We start from the raw sequence: 14,337 nt of genomic DNA, 5'->3' as shown, positions 1-14,337 counted from the left end.
TGACTGTCGGTAATCTGTAGAGATGACTTGGATAGTCATGTTTATTCGTATACATGATTGAACAGGCTAGGTGCTGTGGTCACTTGTTCCCCTTTGGAAGTGGTCATTCTTGCCTCAACTGCGCTGTACCAATCTGTTTCATTCTTTTTTGTCTGGTCTGTTAGCTGTCAAGATCAAGAAGAACAAGGACAATGTGAAGTTCAAGGTCCGCTGCAGCAGGTACCTGTACACATTGGTCATCACAGACAAGGAGAAGGCAGAGAAGCTCAAGCAGTCTCTTCCCCCAGGTAAGGCCCTCACCACAGTGGGTTAATGGAGATGGAGAGATGTTTTTCTGGACTTGCTGCAGTACAGCTTGTGCTAACCAACGCCTACCTTACACTGCCCGACTATGTCAAGATTTGGGAAAGATTCTTGAAAGATTGTAGTCTTAATTAATGCCCCTCAGTCGAGCATTGCTCAAAAGACTACAATCTTTCAAGAATCTTTCCCAAATCTTGTCAAAGTCAGGTAGTGTAAGGTAGGCTTAAACTGAATGGTCATGTGCAGTGTGTGAATCTCTGCTCATTCATTCAGGGCCTGTGGAACTAAAGCCTACTTTACACTGCCTGACTTTGACAAGATTTGGGAAAGATTCTTGAAAGATTGTAGTCTTATAACTGATGCCATTCAAACTTTACCCAAAAACTACAGTCTTTCAAGGATCTTTCCCAAATCTTGTCAAAGTCTGTCAGTGTAAGGTTGGCTTTAGCTGAAAGGTCATCTGCAGTGGGTGAATCTCTTTGCTTCATTCAGGGCCTGTGGATCTTGGCCCTCAGTAATTGTAGTAGGGTTTTTTTTTCCTTCTCCCCATCCCGTTTTTTCTTCATCTGTCGTGATGCTTAATGCATCTGATCACAATTCGTTAAGAGGAAGCATTACTGTAAATACGTACATGAGTGCAAATTAACAAACTAGTTTATGTCATTGTTAAAAATGCGATGTCCTTAAGAACACTCTTATGCAGTCTTGACATTTGGACGTTAAATAGCCATGTACTGGAGAGGATACACACACACATGCAAGATGTCCAAACATTGTGGGTTAACTTCTGTACCCATTGTGCATTACACGCTTGCAAGAATAACGCATGGACCTAGTGCTAAGTTTTGTCTCTTCCAGAAACCTTAGTTCCACCGGTCCACGAACACACAATTGTTATGTTTTAAATCCAGTGATAACTGTAGTGTGTGTGTGCTGCTCAAATATCAAACGAGTATTTTATTTTTTGTACTGGCTTCCTTGGGAATGCAATTTTTAAGTCATGTTAGTCATGACCATTTTGCCCTATCTCTGCATGCTGTGCTTCACACCCATGTTTTTCGCTTTGGGTCCTTGAACATTTTACAGAAGGCCTATAGAAATTTGAGGTGTACTAAGAGGCAAGGCTGATCAAGCAAACTGCAGGTGTGACTACTGATCTTAAGAAAATGCCACTAAATTGGTGCCCTTTTAGAGATCAGTGGTTCATCCTGAAGTTACCTGGCTTTGTAGTACAGACCAGCTTATATTGTAATTTTTAATTGGCCATTTATGGGAATGCATGCTGTGCAACTATCTGAATGTTCCTATTCCAAAGAGTTTGTGCACCTGAGCTGTGACTGTGTTGGTATTGCCTGGAGTCCTGATTGTGATGATTATAATCATTCTGTCTTCTCTTTCCCTTCACTTGTAGGCCTGGCTGTTAAGGAGCTGAAGTAGATGTCTCACTTGTACAAAGATGGAAATTGTAATAAAAATGGAGAAAAAATGGAAATCATTTTTGACCTCATGATTTCAGTTAGTTGGCGCCCATGTTTATGGATATAAGTCCAGTCCTTAGCTCAAAACGTTTAAGAAAACAAACAAACAAAAAATTCTGGAAGTCCAGGTATAGACTTAAGCCATGTACAGGAAACTTTCTTTTTTTAGTTTGAAGATCGTCATCAGTCATTCAAATACAAAGCCCCAATGACCAGTCTGGCCATTTCTTGGTTCACTGACGAGTGTGATTTTATAGGTCAGAAATGCTGTGTGGTGTCTGCCGCTGACCATCTTATTTCATCGAAACAGTGGACAATGTGGGTTGGGTTGTGAGGGTGGCAAGTTGTGGGTTGGCGAGTTCTGTAATTTTTGAAATGCCAGCAACTGAGGAAATGGCCCCTGCAGCTTGAGTGAACTGGACACTTTTGGAAAAAGTCACTGGGCTTATTTAGTTAATATATTGGGCTCTTAATGTCGACTCGGGTCATCTGACTCGTTCCCACTCTAAAGAACACTGGATAGACTATCCCATTGTTGCCGCCCCATCATTCTTTATGTAGATCAGTGGGAGGTTTGTGGTTATCTGAACAGCGCAGCTACTGAAAGCAAATGGTTGCATGCATTATCGTCTTTGAGGAAAGCTGAATTAAGCAAACACGATGTTGCATATTGGCTTATAGTCGGTCCCTTTTGGCCGATATCAGTAACTACACAACCCAACATTTTGGAGGAACCTGTTTGGTGAACCCTTTTTTGGAGGCTTAAAATTGGTCTGAAGTGTTGGAGTTTCCACAGCTAATTCAGTCAGCCCGTGATCCACCGACAGCAGTGAAACGGCAGCGTGGATGAGCCAATGCCCTTGGGAAGTGCGTGCAATTGGTTTCTGTGGCCGTGGATGGATTATGAGCTGGACACTTTCAGAAAAGGCCCCCAGGCAAGAATTTGGCACTGGTAGCCTATTGATAACTTAAATTTTTTTTAGTTTTAAATTCAGAAACGCATTAATTTTTTTATTCATGTGTATCTGAACAGGATTTAAACAAGACAAACATGTAACTCAGAAAGCGTAATTAATACATGCTAAATCTGGTTTTCAAGTGTACATCTCTTTGATTCCAACACCTTAGAAGCCTGTAGTAGGCTAGATTAAAGTGTGTTATTGTCCACACAGGATTTACAGACTGCTTACCCCCAGTTAAAACCGCTAGATTGATCTACACTATCCAATTCAAACAACCAAACCTAAGGTGAGGTAAGGTAACTTTATACCTGAGGATAGATACTATTTGCATTAGGGTTTGTATCGGCTGCTTCCACACATATAGACAACACTTAGGGCAACAATAAAGATCGCGACAACAGTGCTTTGACCTGAGAAGCATGGATCTACAAAAGGTTATTAATGGACTTAAGTTAGTGTTGAGTCCATAAATAATTACGAGGATATGTTAACCGTTCCAATGGCTGAGGGGACAAAACTGTCTATCGCTTGATTTTACAGACAGGCAATTTAGATCTACGACCTAATGGGAGAGGCTGAAATGTACCATGTGGGTGGAAGCCATCTAGAATAGGCCCTTCTAGTGTCTGTGGCTGGGTTCAGCTGTGTCTCCTATCAGCCTACGAGCTCATCTCACACTTTTTGGTTTAGGGAGGACTTATTTTTAGGGATAGGTCAGTGAACCAAGACACCAGGCTAAAAGACGAAATAGATTCAGTTAAACAGCAGGAGAATAGGGTTAACTGTGTACTATCAATGAGGGCCCCTAATACAAAATCACATACTGAGGGGCTTCGTTCAGACATGAGACACATGTCCCATCTTATTTTGACTGAGGGGCACCATTCAGATATCTGGTAAATAGCATACTCCGTGGTTAACCCGTGGTTTATCATTGAGGGGCCCTATTAAGACTGGAGGTCCGTTTCCCAAAAGCATAGGGTGCCTCTCATTTAGAGTTTATACGTCCTCCCTCGCTCCTCGGGCCTCGATCCTCACTGATCTACATAAAGAAAGATAGATAGACGAAGGGATAGACTATCATTGTTGCCGCCCCATCATTCTTTATGTACATCAGTGAGGATCGAGGCCCGAGGAGCGAGGGAGGACGTATAAACTCTAAATGAGAGGCACCTATAGTTGCTAACTATGATGGCAACTACCTTGGTGTCACTGATAAATGTGAGTCGGTGGATTTGAGTGCGCATGCACAAACACTTAAGCCTCATATTGTGTAATACCTTGTCTGTAATACCACCATACATTTGGGGTGTTAAAAAGTGGGAGCATGTGTTAGCTCTCAACTAAAATGTGACCGAAATACAACCAAATATCAACACCATATCTCTGTGAACGTGTGACTCATATATGGTCAACTCACATTTGGCAGTGACGCTACTGTAGTTAACAGTTAACTAGTAACTACTAAACAGACACCCGTGTGGTATTTTGACTGAGGGGCCCCGCTCATTTATCAAGGGTGGAAAACATAGTTGCAGAGGCCTGGGCTTCAGTGCCCGATACTGTAGGCATGTTTAGTAATCCAACTAGGGGCGCTGCTAGAAAGTTTGGGCCCTATTTGGGCTCTCTGCGGGATCTCTGTCAGTGCTGGGCCCTTAGTACCTCCTCAACGGCACCACTAAATCCAACACTGGCTGTTGTGGCAGTGAGCTGCACTTATTGCTACTACAGTGACTATTTTTAATAATGTAATAGTTTATTTAATTAACATACATGCATTGTTTGTATATCCTTGTGTATTAGTTCTCTAAATAAGCATTCAAATTCGGGTCCAGTAGTAACCCAAATGTATAGTAGCGTTTGTCTGCGATAGCGTTGTCCAGCAGATGGCAGTGTTGCGGCACGTTGGAAGCTGGTTAAGCGTGGGGTCGCCTACTTCAGTGAATCAAAAGGTTCATTGCATTAGGATACGCTAATTAGCCCACATGCACGTCTTTAACGAACGTTTTATTGTATGCGCAAACGAGAACCGAGAGGTCGATTTTGCCAATGGATATATGTCAAGCCCTCATGCTCCCTGAAGGCAGCCAGTCATGATTGTCTAATCCGAAGGTCTTTTCGGATCGTTCCGCTCCCGTTTCTTTCCTTTCGTAAAAGACTGTCCCGTGTCCCTGATTCAAGCGCGCCCCCATGCTCTTGACGCTGCCTACTCCGCGTGGATCCGTCTGTGGGTGAATGACTGCCAGACCAGCAGAAGAATGGCTCTACCTCAAAGGAATATATCGGGCAATAAGACAAGTTCATTTTGATCTAAAACTCACACATTTGGATATCTGAACTGAGGGATCCACTGTTTCTTCTTCTCCTACCTTCAGCTTGTAGCAATTAAGTCGTATCGCTTGGATTTTTTTCAATGCAATTCTTTTGTTTGAGAAGAGGGAAAGAACCATCAGGTTAAGCGGACTTTGGCTGTCCGCTCTCTACGAGGGAAGTGAATCTTTTTCAGTCTCACTTGCAACAATTTTATCGGGGCAGGGATGTCATCGGCACGGGTAGATTACATTGCACCATGGTGGACGTATTGGCTCCATAATTTCCCCCATATCAACTTGAGGTTTCAGCCAGTCGATCACACGTTCTTGCCGGAGGACGCGAATTACCAGCAGGTCAGTGAACTCCGCTCATGAGATCCGTGGTGCTCTCGTGAGTTAACGGGGGCAGTTGGTTTAACTCTCTGTGTTCCACAAATCTAACTCATAAAGTGCCCTAAAACAGTGACAATATTAGTGACAGATACCTTTTCGTCAGATTAATGCCGTTTGTTTATAACTGATAAGGGAAGCCTCTATTGTTGGTTAAGTATGGCATTTAACCGTTACATTTCAGACGATGGTCCAAATGAGCTAGGTTTAGTCTAAAATAGTCCATGCTCTCCGCTGCCTACAGCACAATGAGCACATTAGTAGACATGCAAGATGGATTCAGTTTGCAAGTCTGAAAGCTGAAATAGGCTGCCAAGGCGACGGGCTACTTGCAGTCCCAACATCCAGACAAACATCAACAAATGCTGGGGAAGAATTGAAAGAAACAACAGGGCTATTTTAAGCATTGGACACAAATTGAGGAGTAGCCTACAGTGGATATCAGCCAGAAGATTGTGCCACTTTATGATTTCCTACAGAAGAATGCTGGTTGCATCTATTGCAAGCCTGTGATGGTTATGGCCTATGCAAAGTAGTGAGAACGTGACTTGAATATTCCCGTCAGAGACACTACTCATTAGACAACCTATTAGGCTTACACCTTCAATTGTTGCCATCAGATATCATTGGCCACATGGTTTCTAATTCAATAATGATCAAAGGCAGTGGGTTAGATATGATCAGGTTACATGACAGCTGGTCTTTACTCTGGAAATATCCTGGACTTAAACTGGGGGTGTTTTACACACCATAATCACTGTTACTCATGTCATAGGATTTATAACCCACATGATTTAAGAGCAGCTCCCAAGGCTCATCCTCACCTATAAAACGTGTGTGTGTGTGTGTGTGTGTGTGTGTTTGTGTGTGTGTGTGTGTGTGTGTGTGTGTGTGTGTGTGTGTGAGAGAGAGTCTGTATCTCAGAGCACTGCACCTGAACGTAGGACTCCCCCTTTGATGCGATGAGACCAGAGTGTGTGTGTGTGCATGCCTGCCTGCGTGTGTGTGTGTGTTGTGGGGGAGGGCTCGTGTGCGAGCAATGAACGGAGAAGTGCTCATTTCTGTAGCTGTCGGCTCCCATTAGAGTTGAGGCTGATTGGCCCGCCTTGGCTGGAGAAGGGGGGGGGGGGGGGGGGGGGATCGCTCGCTGCCCTCTCCTGAGATGCCCGGGCCAGCCTCTGCTGAGGAAATGTTCCCAGGGGGACAGACGGACTCACCCACAGCACGCCATTCATGATTATCACCACGCGTTTAAAAATGTCTTCCTATATCTCATCTTTATTATGTAGTGATGATAACAGGCCTACGCCGATGCTGTAGGTAGACTATTTTGGTGTGTGGAGAGTGGGTTTGGCCAGCTGGGGCCTAATTTAACTATCAAGTTCCAAAAGATGCTGAGCTACACTGGATTGGACTTTGGGCCAAAAGCATTTGCCAGGTTATTAAACTTAAGAGGTTTCTCACTTGGGCTGCTGTTGTAAAGCATGTATAACATGGCCAACGGACAACTGGACCGGAAAACCTCGCTGTAGTGCTGTAACAGTCGTGAACACTGATGCAGTGTTCTAACTACTACACTTCATTTTATTGACACTTAACGCACTGAAATAAGTTTAGTCTTGTTTACTTTCCCTGACTTTTGTGGGCATGAGCTAAAACGACATCATGTGGCGTGACACAACCTTTTAGCTGAGGCAACCTTTTAGCTTGTGCTTGTGATCTTTCTCATGGTATTAAATTTGCAAAAAAGATGTTGCAGTCATTATGCAAGCTTTAGTTAGACTTTGGTCTCTCTCAGACACTTTGCTCAGTGTTTGAATGGAGGCCCTGTTAGCTCAAACATGCTGCGAAAAGGCCTTAAATCTCTGTACACAGTGTTTATCCCTCAGCTTACTCCACAAACTCCACATGGGCTTAGTTATACCGGCCCGGTCCCACTGGGGTCCTTTAACAGTCCAGCGGCTCTGGTTGTGGTCAGCGCGTTTAATCACGGTCAGCGGGGCCTGCTTCTCATTTTCTTTCGGTCATGATCTCGGTGGCCCGGTTCAGACTGGGCATGCCGGAGATTAAATCAACACGGCACGGCCAGTGAAAAAAATGGATTAATTGATTGTTTTCCGCCATGTTGAGTAATTACGCGAAAAGCCGTATGAGGGATGAATGTGTGAGATAAATAGTCGAGGCCACTTTGAGTTTTTCTTCCCCCTTCGTTAACGATTCATTACACTGTAATTGGTTTGTGGCCCTTCGAGCAAGCTCAGTGCTATTTAAAACATGTTCAGTTATTCATAATTGTGTAATAAAAGCAAACTGGAATCACACACACACACACACACACACACACACAAACACACACACACACACACACACACACACACACACACACACACACACACACACACACACACACACACACACACACACACACACACACCACACATCTGGCCAGTTGGCCTTGGCCACTGCTGACTACACACGCTGTTTGCCGCCTAAGACAGGAATTGATGGGTCAGAAGGTTTTCGGCCCATATGATTCTCCCATTTCCTGCGAATCTGTCAAGCCCCATAGCTGTTTCCTGTCCGGCCGAGTAGAAGGAGGAGACCCTATTGTTTTTAAACAACATGTAAGGATGTGGTGGGGATACCGCAGCCCTCCCAGTCGCTCTGTGTCGTCGCCTACATTGCCCCCCACCCCCACCCCCCACATCACTTAGCATTGAGACAGCGCTTTTAGTGCAAGTGAAATGTTTTTAATTGCCCTGGAAAACTCGCACAGAGCCGGACGCTCAGTCCCACGGGAGCCGGCGCTCTTGAATGCCACTTGAATGGTCTCTGGTCACACTCTTGAGGGGCCCCCGGTTTGTATGAGGTTTTGGGGAAGACGCCAGATGACTCACGGAATGGCAGTGAGAGGGATGTTTCATTAACGTTTCATTAACGCTGGTCAAACAAAGCGTTTGGGCACGGAGAGAGGCCTGCTTTTTGGGTTTGTGTTTGACTTCTCTGTTTTTCTTCCCAGCTCCAAACTTGGGGCCAGATTCATTGTCTGTCTGTTACGCTTGTAATGGTGTTGTAAGCTTAGCGCAGAGAAAGCTGACCTTTCCATAAACGATCATGGGAAAGCCAGTAACCCAAGAAGCCCACCTTAACCACAGAATAGTGCTTCAGCTCCTGCTTTGAAATCAAATCTTTCGAGGTGACCTAGAAGATCGTATATTAGCGTGTTATGTCTCTATGGGAGAGTATACGAGGACTTTTGTTCACACTCTGTGTGTGTAAAATTGAATTTCTCACTTCCCCCGTGGTCATGCACCTGATCTTTCACAGTGTGCGGTTGTTTTCGTTTGTGCGGTAAAGTCAATGCGGGTTGCACAGCAAGGTCACCACAACACAGGCTTCAGACAGCCCGGGGTCTTATCTTTTAATGAGTTCAAACCAGAACCGACTTGATAGGGTAGCTGAAGTTGTAGGGGTTAGGCCAGGTACTTTTCATTAATAGGAGGAACCTTTTAGATCTTTGTTGAAAAAAACATACAGCCTGTAGGGCGGTGTTTACTCAACGCCTAGAGACAAGTTAGTTTGCAAGGCTTTATGCTCCTCGGCTTTTGGAAAATTATGTTTTGCTTCAGCTGAATGACCGTGTCTCTACGAAAAGTTTTGGTCTTTGTTGTTGACGACACTAACCCTCCATGTCTCTCCTTTGGGCAGCGATCAAAATGGACAAAAGAGCTCAGTTGTGTGTGTCCTGCTGAAATGGCCACGGGTGGAGACGGCTTGTGGCTAAGCTCTCTTTCTCTTAATGCAGCCCCCTTTGTGTTTTATTAGTGCATCTCAGTGTTGCGCAGGACAGGAGAGCGGGCAGACAGTCAATTATGAAAACACACACTGTTTTAGCAGCACACACACACACACACACAGACACACAGACAGACACACACACACACACACACACACACACACACACACACACACACTCTTTCTGCCTCAGTGGCATGGGCGGACGGAGGCTCCAAGGAAACCGTGTTCTGCCTCGGTTCTCCCAAACAATCTCCATCCTCTGACCTCCCTCTCTCTCTCTTTCTTTCTCTCTCTCTCTCTCTCTCTCTCCTTCATTCTCTCTCTCTTTCTCTCTCTCTGTCTCGCTTTCACACTCACAACAAACATGCACTCTATCATCCTGTCAGTCACTCTAACATACTCCACTCTCTCCCTCTCACCCTCACTCTCTTTCCCTGTTTTACTTCTCTATAGCTGTTTTTGGCTGACTCGTTCGTTCTGCTAGCTTCTCTCTTTCTTTCTCGCTTTCTCTCTCTCTCTCCCAATCCTCTTTTTTTTTTTTTTTTTTTGAGACACGAAAGGGCCCCCAGTGACTGTTATGTAAATGAACATGATGTAAATAGGAGAAACGATGAACTCCAAACACGTTTTTTCCCCTTTCTTTTCCGTTAAGCTCTTTTATTGGACTGCGTACGTCTCTTGTCTTCCGCCGCACCGTGCATGTCAAAATGGGTCAATTACCCATAATCCACCAGAGCCCATTGTTTTGATTCCAAGCGGTGTAACACTGTTGGACATATTTCCTGTGCCTTTTTACCCCCCCCCCCCCCCCCCCCCCCCCCCTTCTGGGCCAGATGCCTGTGTGTAATCTCAAACTGTAGATGATCAGGCCAATATACCTGGAAGAAGGTTTGCCAGGCATGCATTAGTGCTAGGTAGAAAATAACGCACCGGCACCCCTAGGCAGTTTTTCCCTCAACGCTTACTTCCAGGATGACCGGTTCCTCTGTTGTCCTTTCCCCTTGTCCCTGTTAAAGCATTGATTGTGACTCTGGCTCTAGAATGTAGACTCATCAGTCATTTACATGCCAGTTACAGACTCTTCCAGCTTCCTCTTTCTCTCTTCCTATAGTTTTCATATATGTATGCATATGTAAATAACGCACCCCTTGGCAGTTTTCCTTCAACACTTTTACAGGATGACTGGCTCCACCGTCTCTTCCCTTGTCCCATTTATAGGATTGATTCTGACTGCCTCTTAAGATGTAGACTTTGATTTACATGTTGATTACAGACTTTTTTGGCGTTCTCTCTCTCTGTCTCTCTTTTCCTATAGCATAGTATGTATGTATATGTAAATAACACACAATATGGCAGTTTTCCTTCAACACTTTTTACTGGACGACAGGTTCCTCCGTTTTTCTCTTGTCCCTGTTAAAGGATTCATTCTGATTTGCATCTAAAGTGCAAACATTTACACGTCGGTTACAAACTCTTCCGGCTCTCTCTCTCTCTTTCTCTCCCTCTCTCTCTCGCTTTCTTCCTAGTATGCATTACGTCATTGCACACTTTGCCGTGGGTGTCTGGTCCCCGGTGCAGATGTTAAGCAGCTCTTCCCGGTTAAACTGTGTACAAATTTGGCTTCCCCGCGGCCGTGTCTGCAGGACTCTCCGATTTCCTGCGGCTCAAGTGTGTTTTTCTTCTCCGCGAGGACTTCAGAGGCAGACCTCGGCCCCGGGGCCCTGAAACTTAAACAACTGCGGGGAGGAAGGAGAGAATGGGAAGCCAGCAGATCCCCCCTGTAATCCTGTGGGCTGATGGGCCAAAGAGAGGAATCTCATTAGGCTATCGCTATCGATCTGGGAACCAAGGGAGTGCTGTTCTTTTATCCCTCTCTCTTTCTCTCTCTCACTCACTCTCTCTCTCCCTCTCTCTCTCTCTAAGGCTGTGCTGTGAAAGAGAAAGTGTTCTCATGCCTAAAGAATCTTGAGGCTCAGCATTAAATTGTTCCCCCCCCCCCTCCACACACGCACAAATGTCTTGTCTGTGGGACACGAATCAATGGTTTCATCCAATGTAATCCACTCTTATATTATTATCCCCCCTCCCCTCACACACACACACACACACACACACACACACACACCCTCCCTGACTGACCCTTGTGTGGGTCATTTTCAGCCATTATCTCGTCTATGACTTCACCTCCTCACATTGGCTGCTCCTACATCCATAGATCTGTGCACTTAGTTGATGCTTTAATGCAGAGTGACTTCCAGTGGAGCTAATGGACATTGATGACACCATCACCATCCCAGATCTTCAAAGGGCTTCGGATAATATCTGATGAGTTAATATTTAATGATCTTCCCCTCTCATTAAAGGGAGTGTGTAGCGTGTAGTGCGTAAAAGGCGCACATTTAAGGGGAAGTCAGAAGACGTTTTAGATGGAGAAGGTTACCTTTTAACTGTCCGTGGTTATTTCTCAGAGCTCTGAGTTGGTGTCTTTGTCCTCCTTAAAAGCTGCTGTGTGTGTGTCTCCTGCTGAGAGAAATGACAGGAAATCCCCCCATCGATATATATATCTCCTAATCCACTCATCCATTCATCCTCCCATCCATCTATTCGTCCATCCCCTCACCCTCTTTTCCTCCATCCCTTTAGACCTGAAGGAACTGACCCATACTCCCTATAGGCCTGCTCTTGCAGGGGGGGGGGGGTTGGGGATGTGTGTGTGTGTGTGTGTGTGTGGAGGGGGGTAATCCTTTTCCCCTTGGGGTTCACCCCAATCTGTCACCCTGGCACCCGAGGGCAGCGTTAACTGTGAAGGGGCCAACTGCCCCCCACCCACCCCTCCTCTCCATTGCTCTCTTCCTCTGCCAATGTCTGGACAAAAGGGCCAACCATAGCTAGCTGGGGCCAGCAGTGCACTCCCAGTGCCTATCCAATTGTTCTTCAGTCGGCGCTCGGAGCGGTCCTGTGTGTGTGTGTGTGTGTGTGTGTGTGTGTGTGTGTGTGTGTGTGTGTGCGCGCGTGTGTGTGTGCGTGTGTGTGTGTGTGTGTGTGTGTGTGTGTGTGTGTGTGTGTGTGTGTGTGTGTGTGTGTGTGTGTGTGGTTTGAGGGGGGTGGGTGTATGAGTCAGGGATCACTGGTCGGTTAGGAGGAAGAAGAGCCTCTTTGTGTGACAGTTCCGTTTTGGGCCTTTGTCGGCCGGCTTCTCCAGAGGAAGAGAGCGGCTGATATGGCCAAGGATCGAGTCGCTCGCCCCGCCGCGTCGCTTTACTTATTTCACTCGTGTTTGTTCCTTGCATTGTGTGTGTGTGTGTGTGTGTGTACGTATACGAGTGCGAGTGCGTACAGTACAGAGAGAGAGAGAGAGCGTGTGCGAGTGAGAATGCCAATGACCTAATTTCCTGAATGTTTTTTACAGCAGTGTATTCTTAGTTTACTCACTAATGTTATTTACATACAAGGCCACAAGCTCTATGTTTGCACTAGTGTGTAGGGGATATATCACTGCGTGGGTGCGTGTGTGTATATATGTGTATGTATGTATATATATTTATGTTTTATTTATTGTCAGGGCGTGATGTTATTTTTGGATATGAGTTCAGTGTGGGAATCAGAGTGAACCTACAAAGAGTTTGGTGTTTGTCTCATCATGGTTCGGGGCACTAGATAATTCATTGTGCATTAGTGTCTGGGAATCGGATCAAAGAAACTGTGTGTGTGTGTGTGTGTGTGTGTGTGTGTGTGTCTAATGATGTATGATAGCTATGCATGAGTGTGTGCATTTTTGTGTCTTTGTGGTTTGTTGTCTGAGTGTTTGTTGATCGAGTGTGTGCGTTCTCGTTGTATTTGAGCATGCTTGAATGTGTGTCGCTGGTGCACATGGCGTGTGTTTATTGTTATTTATGATGTGTGTTGTTAATTGTTGATCATGATATGTGTGTGTGAGTATGTAAGTGTTTGTGTATGTTTGAGTGTGTGTGCGTGTGTGCGTGTGTGTATGTGTGTGTGTGTGTGTTTGTGTGTGTGTATGTGTGTGTGTGTGCGTGCTTATGTGTGTGTGTGTTGTTTGTGTGCTAATGTGTGTATGTATACAGTGTGTGTGTGTGTTTGTATGTGTGTGTGTGCTTATGTGTGTGTGTGTGTGTGTTGTGTGTGTGTTGTTTGAGGGGCTCCATCCAAACAATGGAGCCCCTCCTCCTGCCCTCCTGCTCCCCTGATGCTGCAGTACAGTGGTGGGGGGAGGGGGAGCACAGTTGACCAGGGACGGTCCCCTCCCAAGAGTGCAATCTGAGCTATTTAAAGAGCACCCCCCCCCCCCCCCCCCCTCACACACACACACACACACACACACACACACACACACTCACACACATAAATATGGTTGAGTTGTGACGTATCGTTGGTGAGAGATCTTCATGTTTTGTAACTCCCTGCGCTCCACCTGTATTATTCATGTTTGGGGACCCGGGTCCTCCTCCCGCCCCCTCTGTCCCTGTTAACACATAGAGACACACACACACACACACGCTCACACACACACACACACACACACGCACACTCAGAGGCCGTTTGTTGTGGTAAGTGTTAAGGGGCGTGTGCGGAAGAGCGTGAGTGATTCACACAGGCCTTTGGTGTTGTCGCAGCAGGAGCAGCATTCTGCCAGCCTTCCTTCCTCTGCTTTCTCTCTCTCTCTTTTCTTTACCACCTCTTCCTCTCTCTGTTCCCTCACTTTCTCTCTCTCTCTCTCTCTCTCTCTCTCTCTCTCTTTCTCTCACTCTTCTGCACCTCACCCACTCTTACCCTATTCCCTTACTTTCTCTCCCTCTCCAACTCTCCCTCTCTCTGTTCCCTTACTTTCTCTCTCTCTCTCTCTCTCACTCTACTGCATCTCACCCACTCTTACCCCTTGGTTTAGATCTGTCTTCTCCATCTCTTTCTATTGCCTTACTCTCTCCTTCTCCACCTCTCCTTCTCTGTTCTCTTACTTTATTTCTCTCTCTTTCTCTCCCTCTCTGATCCTCTATTTCTCTCCCTCTCTTTCTCTTCATATTCACCCCTTTACCTTTCCTCCCTCTGATCCCTTCATTTCTATTACCATCTCCA

The 14,337-nt window shown here is 45.6% G+C and overlaps 1 protein-coding gene across 1 annotated transcript in view; it reads left to right on the top strand.

Moving 5' to 3' along the window:
* The first annotated feature begins 4,719 nt into the window (after nucleotides 1–4,719).
* The window catches only part of ttyh2 (tweety family member 2), a 95,802-nt gene continuing 86,184 nt past the window's right edge, over nucleotides 4,720–14,337 (top strand). Inside the window, exon 1 of the mRNA XM_062525974.1 lies at nucleotides 4,720–5,409. Coding sequence (XP_062381958.1) covers nucleotides 5,281–5,409 — 129 coding nt within the window. The 5' untranslated portion in view covers nucleotides 4,720–5,280. The remainder of the gene's footprint in view (nucleotides 5,410–14,337) is intronic.

This window comes from Sardina pilchardus, chromosome 22 (genome assembly GCF_963854185.1).
Source record: "Sardina pilchardus chromosome 22, fSarPil1.1, whole genome shotgun sequence".
NCBI classification, from domain to species: domain Eukaryota; kingdom Metazoa; phylum Chordata; class Actinopteri; order Clupeiformes; family Clupeidae; genus Sardina; species Sardina pilchardus.
The sequence above is the reverse complement of the archived record's forward strand: the minus strand, read 5'-3'. Positions and strand labels throughout refer to the sequence as shown.